Source organism: Pseudophryne corroboree, chromosome 3, assembly GCF_028390025.1.
Source record: "Pseudophryne corroboree isolate aPseCor3 chromosome 3, aPseCor3.hap2, whole genome shotgun sequence".
Classification (NCBI taxonomy): domain Eukaryota; kingdom Metazoa; phylum Chordata; class Amphibia; order Anura; family Myobatrachidae; genus Pseudophryne; species Pseudophryne corroboree.
The window spans coordinates 322,605,918-322,619,773 of record NC_086446.1 but is presented as its reverse complement, the minus strand read 5'-3'; the positions used below and the strand labels follow the sequence as shown (position 1 = coordinate 322,619,773).

At 44.7% G+C, this 13,856-nt stretch overlaps 1 protein-coding gene across 9 annotated transcripts in view; it reads right to left on the bottom strand.

Annotated features, from left to right (window-relative positions):
* The window catches only part of LOC135055433 (parathyroid hormone/parathyroid hormone-related peptide receptor-like), a 182,802-nt gene that overhangs the window by 106,780 nt on the left and 62,166 nt on the right, over positions 1-13,856 (bottom strand). For 7 of the 9 annotated variants that reach the window (XM_063959502.1, XM_063959505.1, XM_063959500.1 and 4 more), the window contains exons 2-3: positions 4,695-4,794; positions 1,087-1,197 (exon numbers count right to left, since the gene is read on the bottom strand). In XM_063959502.1, the coding sequence (XP_063815572.1) occupies positions 1,087-1,197; positions 4,695-4,794 (211 nt within the window). Of the gene's footprint in view, positions 1-1,086; positions 1,198-2,638; positions 2,969-3,048; positions 3,118-4,694; positions 4,795-13,856 lie in introns of those variants that run through there. The other 2 variants (XM_063959504.1, XM_063959506.1) reach the window with 2 other exon arrangements.

Genomic DNA, 13,856 nt, shown 5'->3' with positions numbered 1-13,856 from the left:
GCTGTCAGAGAATGCTAAAGCTGTGTCAGGGCATGCTGGGATGTGTAGTTTCTCAACAGCTGGAGGGCCGCAGTTTGGACATGCCTGATGTAGATAATCTGGGGATCAGCTATAGCAATTATAGAGTAGGGCTAAGAATTATGCACCCTATTAAAAAATCAAATGATGATGCAGCTGCTAGAGATCAATTCAATGTATGGAAATCTGCTTTAGCCCATTGTGCCTAAGCAGTGAAATGGGGAATGAGAGTCACCTACACATGCACAGTGGATATTAGAGTGGTATCTGCTGTCAGGGCTAGCTAACACCAATACACATTGGTGTACAGCATTGCCAGGTGCTAAAAAAAACAGTAGACAGTAAGAAAGTTAAGGTGTAGATACTTGTTAGAAAACTCTTGATCAGGATTCGAGGTGCATTTCACGGGTCTGGCACTGAGGGTCGACAGCACAAAGGTCGACACACCTTAGGTCGACGCCAATTGGTCGGCATACCATAGGTCGACATGGACAAAAGGTCGACATGGAAAAAGGTCGACATGAGTTTTTTATGTTTTTTTGGTGTCGTTTTCTTCGTAGAGTGACCGGGAACCCCAATTAGTGCACCGCGTCCCCTCGCATGGTGCCTTCGCTCCGCTACCGCTTCGCTCGGCACACTTTACCGTTCCAATCGTAGTACACGTGGATCGTTAAGTATGAAAAGGTTCAAAAAAAGAAAAAAAATCGGGAAAAACGAATGTCGACCTTTTTCCATGTCGACCTTGTTCCTGTCGACCTTTTGCCCATGTCGACCTAAGGTGTGTCGACCAATTGGTGTCGACCTAAGGTGTGTCGACCTTTGTGCTGTCGACCTGGAGTCCGGATACCCATTTCACCAGGCCTTGTTCATCACATGCACATTCCTAATTTTGTCTTTATATCACATTTTAACACCTATTTTGAGATTACTTACCTTGCAGTGTTCCTTGTGTTACTTTATATCATTTATTCTAAGGGACATATTTAATAAATACATTTTTTAAATACATTTTCCATCGCTCAAAATTGTTGTGTTACAGGGGCTAAAAAATGTTTTCAAAATAATCACCTTGGTGATTGAAGTCATAGATGTAGTCAGGGCAAGGAACAGACACCAGCTGGTTGGGAAAACCCTTTGGCCAGCATATTATTCCATCCCACTGGGGAGAGCACTCTGATCCTAGGAGAAAAGACAAAAATACTGAGTACTTAATGAAACTGGGCCTGTTTCTGAGTCATATGCAAATGTCATTGTCGGACCCAATTGAGCGTATTTTTCTCTATGGCGCATGTGTCTGTGTCAGGGACAGATTAACAATGTGGCAGATGGAACTCTAGCTCCAGGCCTCCTTCTCAATATGGCCCTTGAACATTTCCATCCCTAGTCCCATGTGGCTGTTAATCCGGCCCTGGTCTGTCTCACTGCACATGTGTTCAGGTTCTGTGTGCACAGAGTCACATTTACAAACAAGAACCACAATTTCAGACTAGTCTTCAATATGTATTGGGCTTCTGCATAGAGTTGCTTAAACCATACCGACAAAATACGCACACATGGCCATTGCAGCATCCGACTCAGAATCAGGCCCACTGTCTGGAAAATGTAGATTCATTAGACAAACTAAACATTTCTGTATGTGGGATTTAGAGTACATAAGAGCTGGATTACCTGGGAGGCTGAGTTTGGAACAGCTCTAGGTTTAAATCACATTAGACCCACCAAGCAAAGAAAAAATTCTAAAGCAAAAAAGTATCCAGCCAAACCAGCAAGTATTAATGGCTAAAAGAAAGTTACTCCCACTTAGGAATTTAAAGGGTCTATGTACTAAGCCTTGGAGAGAGATAAAGTACCAGCCAGCCTAACTGCTATGTTACACAGGCTGTGTTTGAAAAATAACAGTTAGGAGCTGGGTAGTCGGTAGTTTATCTCTCTCCAAGGCTTAGTAAATACTAAATAGACCTCTTCAGCTGAGTAAACACTAGATGATATAGTGGACGATGTGCACAATTCCGACACATCCTTCACTATATTGTCTAGTGCAGTGGTTCTCAAACTCGGTCCTCAGGACCCCAAAACAGTGCATGTTTTGCAGGTAACCCAGCAAGTGCACAGGTGTATTCATTATTCACTGACACATTTTAAAAGGTCCACAGATGGAGCAAATTATTTCACTTGCGATTCTGTGAGGAGACCTGCAAAACATGCACTGTGTGGGGTCCTGAGGACCGAGTTTGAGAACCTGTGGTCTAGTGTGTATGCACTCAGGGCTGCCAAGAGAAATTCTGGACCCCGGTACAACTTCCCGGGCCCCCCCAGAGTGGGCGTGGCCACAGTATGTACAGTAAGTATGTATATATATATATATATATATATATATATATATATATACACACACATATATGCATATATGCTGCTGCTGGAAGTGGCTGTGAGGGACGTCCACGACAAGGCACAAACAGCCAGGTGACACACACATACATGGAAATAGCAAAAGAAGGAGAATGCGCTCATAGTGCAAATCAATTTAATTCATAAACCACATATAAACACAGGATAGGTCAAATGTATAGCAGGAGGTTCCTGACGAAGTGATTACGAAATGCATTGAGGTGGGACTTACCAGGCGATTCCTGTTCCACATGAGTTGTCATCCCCAACTTCACCCGGTACAGGTGTCCTGACGGATCGGTCGCTGAAGCTGGTGCGGTGCATGGTCCCAGATCCAGGTGCAGCGGGCTGCAGCTTTTACCTTGTGGTTTTACTTTTCATGTGATACACAGCCCACAGAGTGGGCTATCAGGGTACGAGTCCACTGCTATTCATTTGACTTATCCTGTGTATTTATGTGGTTTATTAATTAAATTGATTTGCACTATGAGCGCATTCTCCTCCTTTTGCTATTTCCATATACTTTGCTCTTGAGAGTCAGAGCTATATGAGGAGAACTGCTGCCTTGTGAATATACTCCGGTGCTACAGCCCAGTGTTGTGCTTTTACCTGTGGACTGAGACTAACTAATCACCAGCTCACCTGTACACATCTCTTTTCTGTGGACACACACATACATACATGATCCCGGCGGCCCGACCCGCCACTCGCCTGCCCATCCACTGATTTATAATAAAGAAAAAGTATTACCCCCTACACCCCCAAAAGATAAAATAGGATACAGGTGTGCTCTGACCTGGGCCCCCTGACATGTCCGGGCCCGGGTAATCTACCCCCTCCCCCCCTCTCTTGGCACCACTGTATGCACTATGCTGCTGACGATGCACACTTCCATGTACCATCAGCGGCATCGCTCGTCAGATGTGCATGCAGGTCAATCCAGCGATATCGCCTGCATCCCCCCCGCCTTCGTTTGTCACTTGCCAATGCCAGCCTCGCCGTCAGATCCTGTCACCGCCGATATCGCTGGGAACACACATCGTCTAGTGTGCACCCTGCATAAGTCTTAATGTTTGTGTTTATTAATGCATAATCTGCATTAATAGGAAATTAAACTATGTAATATTATCATGAGTTACATAATAAATCTGTGGGAATTACAATCAAGTGTGGCCAGTCCGGATCTCCTGTCTAACTATAAGATGCCAAACACTTCCATGAAATGTGCCTTCACGTCAGGTACACTTTAAAGTGCCTGGATGTAAAAAAATGTCAATGGACTGCTGTTTTTTTGGGTTTTATTTTTTTTTTAAATTTGGGGGTTGATTGACCTCAATCAACGCCCAAATAAAAAATAAAAGAACACCAGTCCATTTAAATTTTTACATCCAGGCTTTGGATGCCGATAGTCAGACAGGAGATCAGGACTGGCCACACTTGATTGTATTTTAAATACATTGGAGTGACCTAGGGATGAACATTGACCATTGGTGTTTAGCAAACAACAATAATGGTTTGCTACCGGTAGTTGATGTGCTGCCATCTATGACAGAGATCTGATGTTTCTCTCCACTATGGTTGAGTTCTGATGCGACAATGTTTTTTTTACCTAGCTACATCAGCTGTCTCTAAGCCCCACCCTTCTTCTCTGATTGGCCAGATTTGTCCATAAGTGTGCCGCCCACCAATAGGTTTAAACCATCAATATATTTACATTGATGTCCATCCTCTGCCTGGCTCTCAGCTACAGCCATGAATTGTGTGGTCGCACTTGCAGACTAATTGGTGGATGACAATAGTCATCCACTAATCAAAGCACAGGAGTGTGCATTGCTATACTAAATTGCCTCCCCTGGATTCCCCACTGGGCATCACTGAGACATGATGAAAGTAGTGATGTCACTAGTACTAAATCAACTGGTAGATTGCATATTGGGGGTAATTCTGAGTTGATCGCAGCAGGAATTTTGTTAGCAGTTGGGCAAAACCATGTGCACTGCAGGGGAGGCAGATTTAACATGTGCAGAGAGAGTTAGATTTGGGTGTGGTGTGTTCAATCTGCAATCTAATTTGCAGTGTAAAAATAAAGCAGCCAGTATTTACCCTGCACAGAAATAAAATAACCCACCCAAATCTAACTCTTTCTGCACATGTTATATCTGCCTCCCCTGCAGTGCACATGGTTTTGCCCAACTGCTAACACAAATCCTGCTGCGATCAACTTGGAATTACCCCCTAAAGCCCTTTCTAGGTGAAACAACATTAACCATTCAGAGTATTCTGTTTGCCTTTGGAAATGTGAGTTGCAATCTGTGTCTGGCAGTGACGCATTGCTTGCGACAGCAGAAATATCTGTTCATCTCTGGTGATGACATCATCAGTATCCACCTGTAGCAATGAAATAAGAGTAAAATGTTATGCTAGGATGGCAATAAATACAGATCACCGAGTTCCATCCTATTATTTCTTTTTGAACAGCATGAGTCCATGGGGGTCATTCCGAGTTGATCGCTAGCTAAAAATGTTCGCTGCGCAGCGATGATACAAAAAAATGGCACTTCTGCGCATGCATATGCGGCGCAGTGCGCACACGCGACGCCATTTCACAACGGCCGATGTATTTTTACACAAGGTCTAGCGAAGCTTTTCAGTCGCACTGCTGGTCGCAGAGTGATTGACATGAAGTGGGCGTTTCTGGGTGTCAACTGGCCATTTTCAGGGAGTGTTCAAAAAAACGCAGGCGTGCCAGGAAAAACGCAGGCATGGCTGGCCGAACGCAGGGCGTGTTTGTGACGTCAAATCAGGAAATGAACAGTCTGAAGTGATCGCAAGCGCTGAGTAGGTCTGGAGCTACTCTGAAACTGCACAATTTTTTTTTGTAGCCGATCTGCGATCCTTTCGTTCGCACTTCTGCTAAGCTAAAATACACTCCCAGAGGGCGGCGGCTTAGCGTTTGCATGGCTGCTAAAAACAGCTAACGAGCGATCACCTCGGAATCACCCCCCATGTTATATATACTTTGCATTAATGTCAAACACATTTGAGAAAATATGTGACTTATGCAGGATAAGGAGTCATTAATGCCAACATCACAATTATATTTTTACCATGTCATTTAATTAAATATTTATTTTTTTATGGGGAAATGACCGGTTCTTGTTGGGGTTTTTTTTGTGTTAGGTGAACAGGAAAGAGGACAGTAAAGGTGAAAATAATATACATGATTCTGAGCAGCAAGCATAGTGGCTGTAAGTGTGGTCGGCCCCCAAAATTACTACCTTGTGTTAAAGCCCACCGTTATTCTGCCTGCAGCCGCAAGCAGCATCATTACTGTCAGTGCTTATACCTACCTCATACTGGGTGCAAGAGGTTTGTCAGCAACAAGCATCCCTGCAGCATAGCATGGAATGCTGGCTACAAAGCCCATGACCAGAGGCATAGCATAGAGACATGAAGCCAGTGGAGCAGGGTCATGTCACGGCGCCCTCACCGACCACCACACATACATACATACATACATACATACATACATACATACATACAGTACATATAAAGATTCACACACATTTAGGCACATACATACATAAACACACACTTATACACAGATATAGGCACATATACATACACACAAACACACAAATATACACATATACACACAGACATACATAAACACACACTATACACAGATATATGCACATATACATACACACATAAACACACAAATATACACACAGACATACATAAACACACACACACACACACACACACACACACACACACACACACATACATAAACACAGACTATACACAGATATATGAACATATACATACACACAAACACACAAATACACACACAGATATAAACAGACATACACATATTATACACACAGATATACACATATACACACAGACATACATAAACCCACACACATATACAGACATATACATACATACAGACATACATAAACACACATATATTAACATACTGTATACAAAGATATATACACGCACATATACACACAGACATACATAAGCACACACATATATACACAGGCATATACATGTATACATATACACAACATATACATGTATATACATAAACACACACATATGCACACAGACATACACATATTTACACACAAACACTCACATTTACACTAGAGATGAGCGGGTTCGGTTCCTCGGAATCCGAACCCCCCCGAACTTCACCCATTTTACACGGGTCCGAGGCAGCCTCGGATCCTCCCGCCTTGCTCGGTTAACCCGAGCACGCCCGAACGTCATCATCCCGCTGTCGGATTCTCGCGAGATTCGTATTCTATATAAGGAGCCGCGCGTCGCCGGCATTTTCACTCGTGCATTGGAGATGATAGGGAGAGGACGTGCAGCGTTCTCTCAGTTGTGTTCAGTGTGCTGCAAATATCTGTGCTCAGTGTGCTGCAAATATCTGTGCTCAGTGTGCTGCAAATATCTGTGCTCAGTGTGCTTGCAAATATCTGTGCTCAGTGTGCTGAAAATATCTACGTTCTCTGCCTGAAAAACGCTCCATATCTGTGCTCAGTGTGCTGCAAATATCTGTGCTCAGTGTGCTTTATTGTGGGGACTGGGGACCACCAGTATTATATAGTAGGAGGACAGTGCAGAGTTTTGCTGACCAGTGACCACCAGTATTATACGTTCTCTGCCTGAAAAACGCTCCATATCTGTGCTGCATTGTAGTATATAGTAGGAGGATAGTGCAGAATTTTGCTGTGACCACCAGTATATATATAGCAGTACGGTACAGTAGTCCACTGCTCTACCTCTGTGTCGTCAAGTATACTATGCATCCATACCTGTGGTGCATTTTAGTTGTGCGCAGTAAATATAGTAGGAGGACAGTGCATAATTTTGCTGACCACCAGTATATAATATATAGCAGTACGGTACAGTAGTCCACTGCTCTACCTACCTCTGTGTCGTCAAGTATACTATCCATCCATACCTGTGTTGCATTTAAGTTGTGCGCAGTATATATAGTAGGAGGACAGTGCATAATTTTGCTGACCACCAGTATATAATATATAGCAGTACGGTACAGTAGTCCACTGCTCTACCTACCTCTGTGTCGTCAAGTATACTATCCATCCATACCTGTGGTGCATTTAAGTTGTGCGCAGTATATATAGTAAGAGGACAGTGCATAATTTTGCTGACCACCAGTATATAATATATAGCAGTACGGTACAGTAGTCCACTGCTCTACCTACCTCTGTGTCGTCAAGTATACTATCCATCCATACCTGTGGTGCATTTAAGTTGTGCGCAGTATATATAGTAGGAGGACAGTGCATAATTTTGCTGACCACCAGTATATAATATATAGCAGTACGGTACAGTAGTCCACTGCTCTACCTACCTCTGTGTCGTCAAGTATACTATCCATCCATACCTGTGGTGCATTTAAGTTGTGCGCAGTATATATAGTAGGAGGACAGTGCATAATTGTGCTGACCACCAGTATATAATATATAGCAGTACGGTACAGTAGTCCACTGCTCTACCTACCTCTGTGTCGTCAAGTATACTATCCATCCATACCTGTGGTGCATTTAAGTCGTGCACAGTATATATAGTAGGAGGACAGTGCATAATTTTGCTGACCACCAGTATATAATATATAGCAGTACGGTACAGTAAGCCACTGCTCTACCTACCTCTGTGTCATCAGGTATACTATCCATCCATACCTGTGGTGCATTTAAGTTGTGCGCAGTGTATATAGTAGGAGGACAGTGCATAATTGTGCTAACCACCAGTATATAATATATAGCAGTACGGTACAGTAGTCCACTGCTCTACCTACCTCTGTGTCGTCAAGTATACTATCCATCCATACCTGTGGTGCATTTAAGTTGTGCGCAGTATATATAGTAGGAGGACAGTGCAGAATTTTGCTGACCACCAGTATATAATATATAGCAGTACGGTACAGTAGTCCACTGCTCTACCTACCTCTGTGTCATCAAGTATACTATCCATCCATACCTGTGGTGCATTTTAGTTGTGCGCAGTATATATAGTAGGAGGACAGTGCATAATTTTGCTGACCACCAGTATATAATATATAGCAGTATGCAGAGCCAGCCTTAGGCATAGGCAAACTAGGCAAATGCCTAGGGCATTTGGTATGCTTAGGGGCACCAGCAGCTTCTGCTGATTAAAATGATATGCAGCATGCCTATATTCTGTGTGTGACTGCGGCTGTATCTACATACGAAATGCTACGTTTCAGTGTATTCCTGGAAATCACTGTAATGTAGCATTTCATATGCAGATACAGCCGCAGTCGCACACATAATATAGGCATGCTGCATATCATTTTAATCAGTAGAAGCTGCTTGTGCATCCTAGCCACATAGTAATGCAAATAATATGATGCATTTTCATAAACAAAAGGCGCCCAACGTTAGCAGAGCTGCCAACTGACTCATGCCAGGCATCTCCTGCAGAACTAGCGGCGGTGCTAGGGGGCACCAGCCAAAATCTTGCCTAGGGCATCATATTCGTTAGGGCCGGCTCTGGCAGTATGGTACAGTAGGCCACTGCTCTACCTACCTCTGTGTCGTCAAGTATACTATCCATCCATACCTGTGGTGCATTTAAGTTGTGCGCAGTATATATAGTAGGAGGACAGTGCATAATTTTGCTGACCACCAGTATATAATATATAGCAGTACGGTACAGTAAGCCACTGCTCTACCTACCTCTGTGTCGTCAAGTATACTATCCATCCATACCTGTGGTGCATTTAAGTTGTGCGCAATATATATAGTAGGAGGACAGTGCATAATTGTGCTGACCACCAGTATATAATATATAGCAGTACGGTACAGTAGTTCACTGCTCTACCTACCTATGTGTCGTCAAGTATACTACCCATCCATACCTGTGGTGCATTTAAGTTGTGCGCAGTATATATAGTAGGAGGTCAGTGCATAATTGTGCTGACCACCAGTATATAATATATAGCAGTACGGTACAGTAGTCCACTGCTCTACCTACCTCTGTGTCGTCAAGTATACTATCCATCCATACCTGTGGTGCATTTTAGTTGTGTGCAGTATATATAGTAGGAGGACAGTGCATAATTTTGCTGACCACCAGTATATAATATATAGCAGTACGGTACAGTAGGCCATTGCTATTGATATATTACTGGCATATAATTCCACACATTAAAAAATGGAGAACAAAAATGTGGAGGGTAAAATAGGGAAAGATCAAGATCCACTTCCACCTTCTGCTGAAGCTGCTGCCACTAGTCATGGCCGAGACGATGAAATGCCATCAACGTCGTCTGCCAAGGCCGATGCCCAATATCATAGTAGAGAGCATGTAAAATCCAAAAAACAAAAGTTCAGTAAAATAACCCAAAAATCTAAATTAAAAGCGTCTGATGAGAAGCGTAAACTTACCAATATGCCATATACGACACGGAGTGGCAAGGAACGGCTGAGGCCCTGGCCTATGTTCATGGCTAGTGGTTCAGATTCACATGAGGATGGAAGCACTCATCCTCTCGCTAGAAAAATGAAAAGACTTAAGCTGGCAAAAGCACAGCAAAGAACTGTGCGTTCTTCTAAATCACAAATCCCCAAGGAGAGTCCAATTGTGTCGGTTGCGATGCCTGACCTTCCCAACACTGGACGGGAAGAGGTGGCGCCTTCCACCATTTGCACGCCCCCTGCAAGTGCTGGAAGGAGCACCCGCAGTCCAGTTCCTGATAGTCAAATTGAAGATGTCACTGTTGAAGTACACCAGGATGAGGATGTGGGCGTTGCTGGCGCTGAGGAGGAAATTGACAAGGAGGATTCTGATGGTGAGGTGGTTTGTTTAAGTCAGGCACCCGGGGAGACACCTGTTGTCCGTGGGACGAATATGGCCATTGACATGCCTGATCAAATTACAAAAAAAATCACCTCTACGGTGTGGAATTATTTTAACAGAAATGCGGACAACAGGTGTCAAGCCATGTGTTGCCTTTGCCAAGCTGTAATAAGTAGGGGTAAGGACGTTAACCACCTAGGAACGTCCTCCCTTATACGTCACCTGGAGCGCATTCATCAGAAGTAATTGACAACTTCAAAAACTTTGGGTGACAGCGGAAGCAGTCCACTGACAACTAAATCCTTTCCTCTTGTAACCAAGCTCCTGCAAACCACACCACCAACTCCCTCAGTGTCAATTTTCTCCTTAGACAGGAAAGCCAATAGTCCTGCAGGCCATGTCACTGTCGCAAGTCTGACGAGTCCTCTCCTGCCTAGGATTCCTCTGATGCATCCTTGAGTGTAACGCCTACTGCTGCTGGCGCTGCTGTTGTTGCAGCTGGGAGTCGATCATCATCCCAGAGGGGAAGTCGGAAGACCACTTGTACTACTTCCAGTAAGCAATTGACTGTCCAACAGTCCTTTGCGAGGAAGATGAAATATCACAGCAGTCATCCTGCTACAAAGCAGATAACTTAGGCCTTGGCAGCCTGGGCGGTGTTAAACGTGTTTCCGGTATCCACCGTTAATTCACAGGGAACTAGAGTATTGCTTGAGGTACTGTGTCCCCGGTACCAAATACCATCTAGGTTCCATTACTCTAGGCAGGCGATACCGAGAATGTACACAGACGTCAGAAAAAGAGTCACCAGTGTCCTAAAAAATGCAGTTGTACCCAATGTCCACTTAACCACGGACATGTGGACAAGTGGACCAGGGCAAACTCAGGACTATATGACTGTGACAGCCCACTGGGTAGATGTATTGCCTCCCACAGCAAGAACAGCAGCGGCTGCACCAGTAGCAGCATCTCGCAAACGCCAACTCGTTCCTAGGCAGGCTACGCTTTGTATCACCGCTTTTCAGAAGAGGCACACAGCTGACAACCTCTTACGGAAACTGAGGAACATCATCGCAGAATGGCTAACCCCAGTTGGACTCTCCTAGGGATTTGTAACATCGGACAACACCACCAATATTGTGCGTGCATTACATGTGGGCAAATTTCAGCACGTCCCTTGTTTTGCACATACATTGAATTTGGTGGTGCAGAATTATTAAAAATGACAGGGGCGTGCAAGAGATGCTGTCGGTGGCCCGAAGAATTGCGGGCCACTTTCGGCATTCAGCCCCCGCGTGCCGAAGACTGGAGCACCAGCAAACACTCCTGAACCTGCCCCGCCATCATCTGAAGCAAGAGGTGGTAACGAGGTGGAATTCAACCCTCTATATGCTTCAGAGGATGGAGGAGCAGCAAAAGGCCATTCAAGCCTATACAGCTACCTACGATATAGGCAAAGGAGGGGGAATGCACCTGACTCAAGCGCAGTGGAGAATGATTTCAACGTTGTGCAAGGTTCTGCAACCCTTTGAACTTGCCACACGTGAAGTCAGTTCAGACACTGCCAGCCTGAGTCAGGTCATTCCCCTCATCAGAGTTTTGCAGAAGAAGCTGGAGGGATTGAAGGAGGAGCTAAAATGGAGCGATTCCGCTAGGCATGTGGGACTTGTGGATGGAGCCCTTAATTCGCTTAACCAGGATTCACGGGTGGTCAATCTGTTGAAATCAGAGCACTACATTTTGGCCACCGTGCTCGATCCTAGGTTTAAAACCTACGTTGGATCTCTCTTTCCGGCAGACACAAGTCTGCAGAGGTTCAAAGACCTGCTGGTGAGACACTTGTCAAGTCAAGCGGAACGTGAACTGTCAACAGCTCCTCCTTCACATTCTCCCGCAACTGGGGCTACGAGGAAAAGTCTAAGAATTCCGAGCCCATCCGCTGGCGGTGATGCAGGGCAGTCTGGAGCGAGTGCTGACATCTGGTCCGGACTGAAGGACCTGCCAACGATTACTGACATGTCGTCTACTGTCACTGCATATGGTTCTGTCACCATTGACAGAATGGTGGAGGATTATATGAGTGATCGCATCCAAGTAGGCACGTCAGACAGTCCGTACGTATACTGCCAGGAAAAAGAGGCAGTTTGGAGGCCCTTGCAGAAACTGGCTTTAGTCTACCTAAGTTGCCCCCCCTCCAGTGTGTCCTCCGAAAGAGTGTTTAGTGCAGCCGCTCACCTTGTCAGCAATCGGCGTACGAGGTTACTTCCAGAAAATGTGGAGAAGATGATGTTCATCAAAATGAATTATAATCAATTCCTCCGTGGAGACATTCACCAGCAATTGCCTCCAGAAAGTACACAGGGACCTGAGATGGTGGATTCCAGTGGGGACGAATTAATAATCTGTGAGGAGAGGGATGTACACAGTGAAAGGGGTGAGGAATCAGACGATGAGGAGGAGGTGGACATCTTGCCTCTGTAGAGCCAGTTTGTGCAAGGAGAGATTGATTGCTTCTTTTTTGGTGGGGGCCCAAACCAACCAGTCATTTCAGTCAAATGATTGGTTTGTTAAAGTGTGCATGTCCTGTTTATACAACATAAGGGTGGGTGGGATGGCCCAAGGACAATTCCATCTTGCACCTCTTTTTTCTTTCATTTTTCTTTGCATCATGTGCTGTTTGGGGACTATTTTTTAAATCTGCCATCCTGTCTGACACTGCAGTGCCACTCCTAGAAGGGCCAGGTGTTTGTGTCGGCCACTTGGGTCGCTTAGCTTAGCCATCCAGCGACCTTGGTGCACCTCTTTTATTCTTTGCATCATGTGCTGTTTGGGGACTATTTTTTGAAGTGCCATCCTGTCTGACACTGCAGTGCCACTCCTAGATGGGCCAGGTGTTTGTGTCGGCCACTTGGGTCGCTTAGCTTAGCCATCCAGCGACCTTGGTGCACCTCCTTTTTTCTTTGCATCATGTGCTGTTTGGGGACTATTTTTTGAAGTGCCATCCTATCTGACACTGCAGTGCCACTCCTAGATGGGCCAGGTGTTTGTGTCGGCCACTTGGGTCGCTTATCTTAGCCATCCAGCGACCTTGGTGCACCTTTTTTTTTCTTTGCATCATGTGCTGTTTGGGGACAATTTTTTGAAGTGCCATCCTGTCTGACACTGCAGTGCCACTCCTAGATGGGCCAGGTGTTTATGTTGGCCACTTGGGTCGCTTAGCTTAGTCATCCAATGACCTCGGTGCAAATTTTAGGACTAAAAATAATATTGTGAGGTGTTCAGAATAGACTGGAAATGAGTGGAAATTATGGTTATTGAGGTTAATAATACTATGGGATAAAAATGACCCCAAATTCTATGATTTAAGCTGTTTTTGAGGGTTTTTTGTAAAAAAAACACCCGAATCCAAAACACACCCGAATCCGCCAAAAAATTTTCAGGGAGGTTTTGCCAAAACGCGTCCGAATCCAAAACACGGCCGCGGAACCGTATCCAAAACCAAAACACAAAACCCAAAAAATGTCCAGTGCACATCACTAATTTACACACACAAACACACAGACATACACATATACACTGCT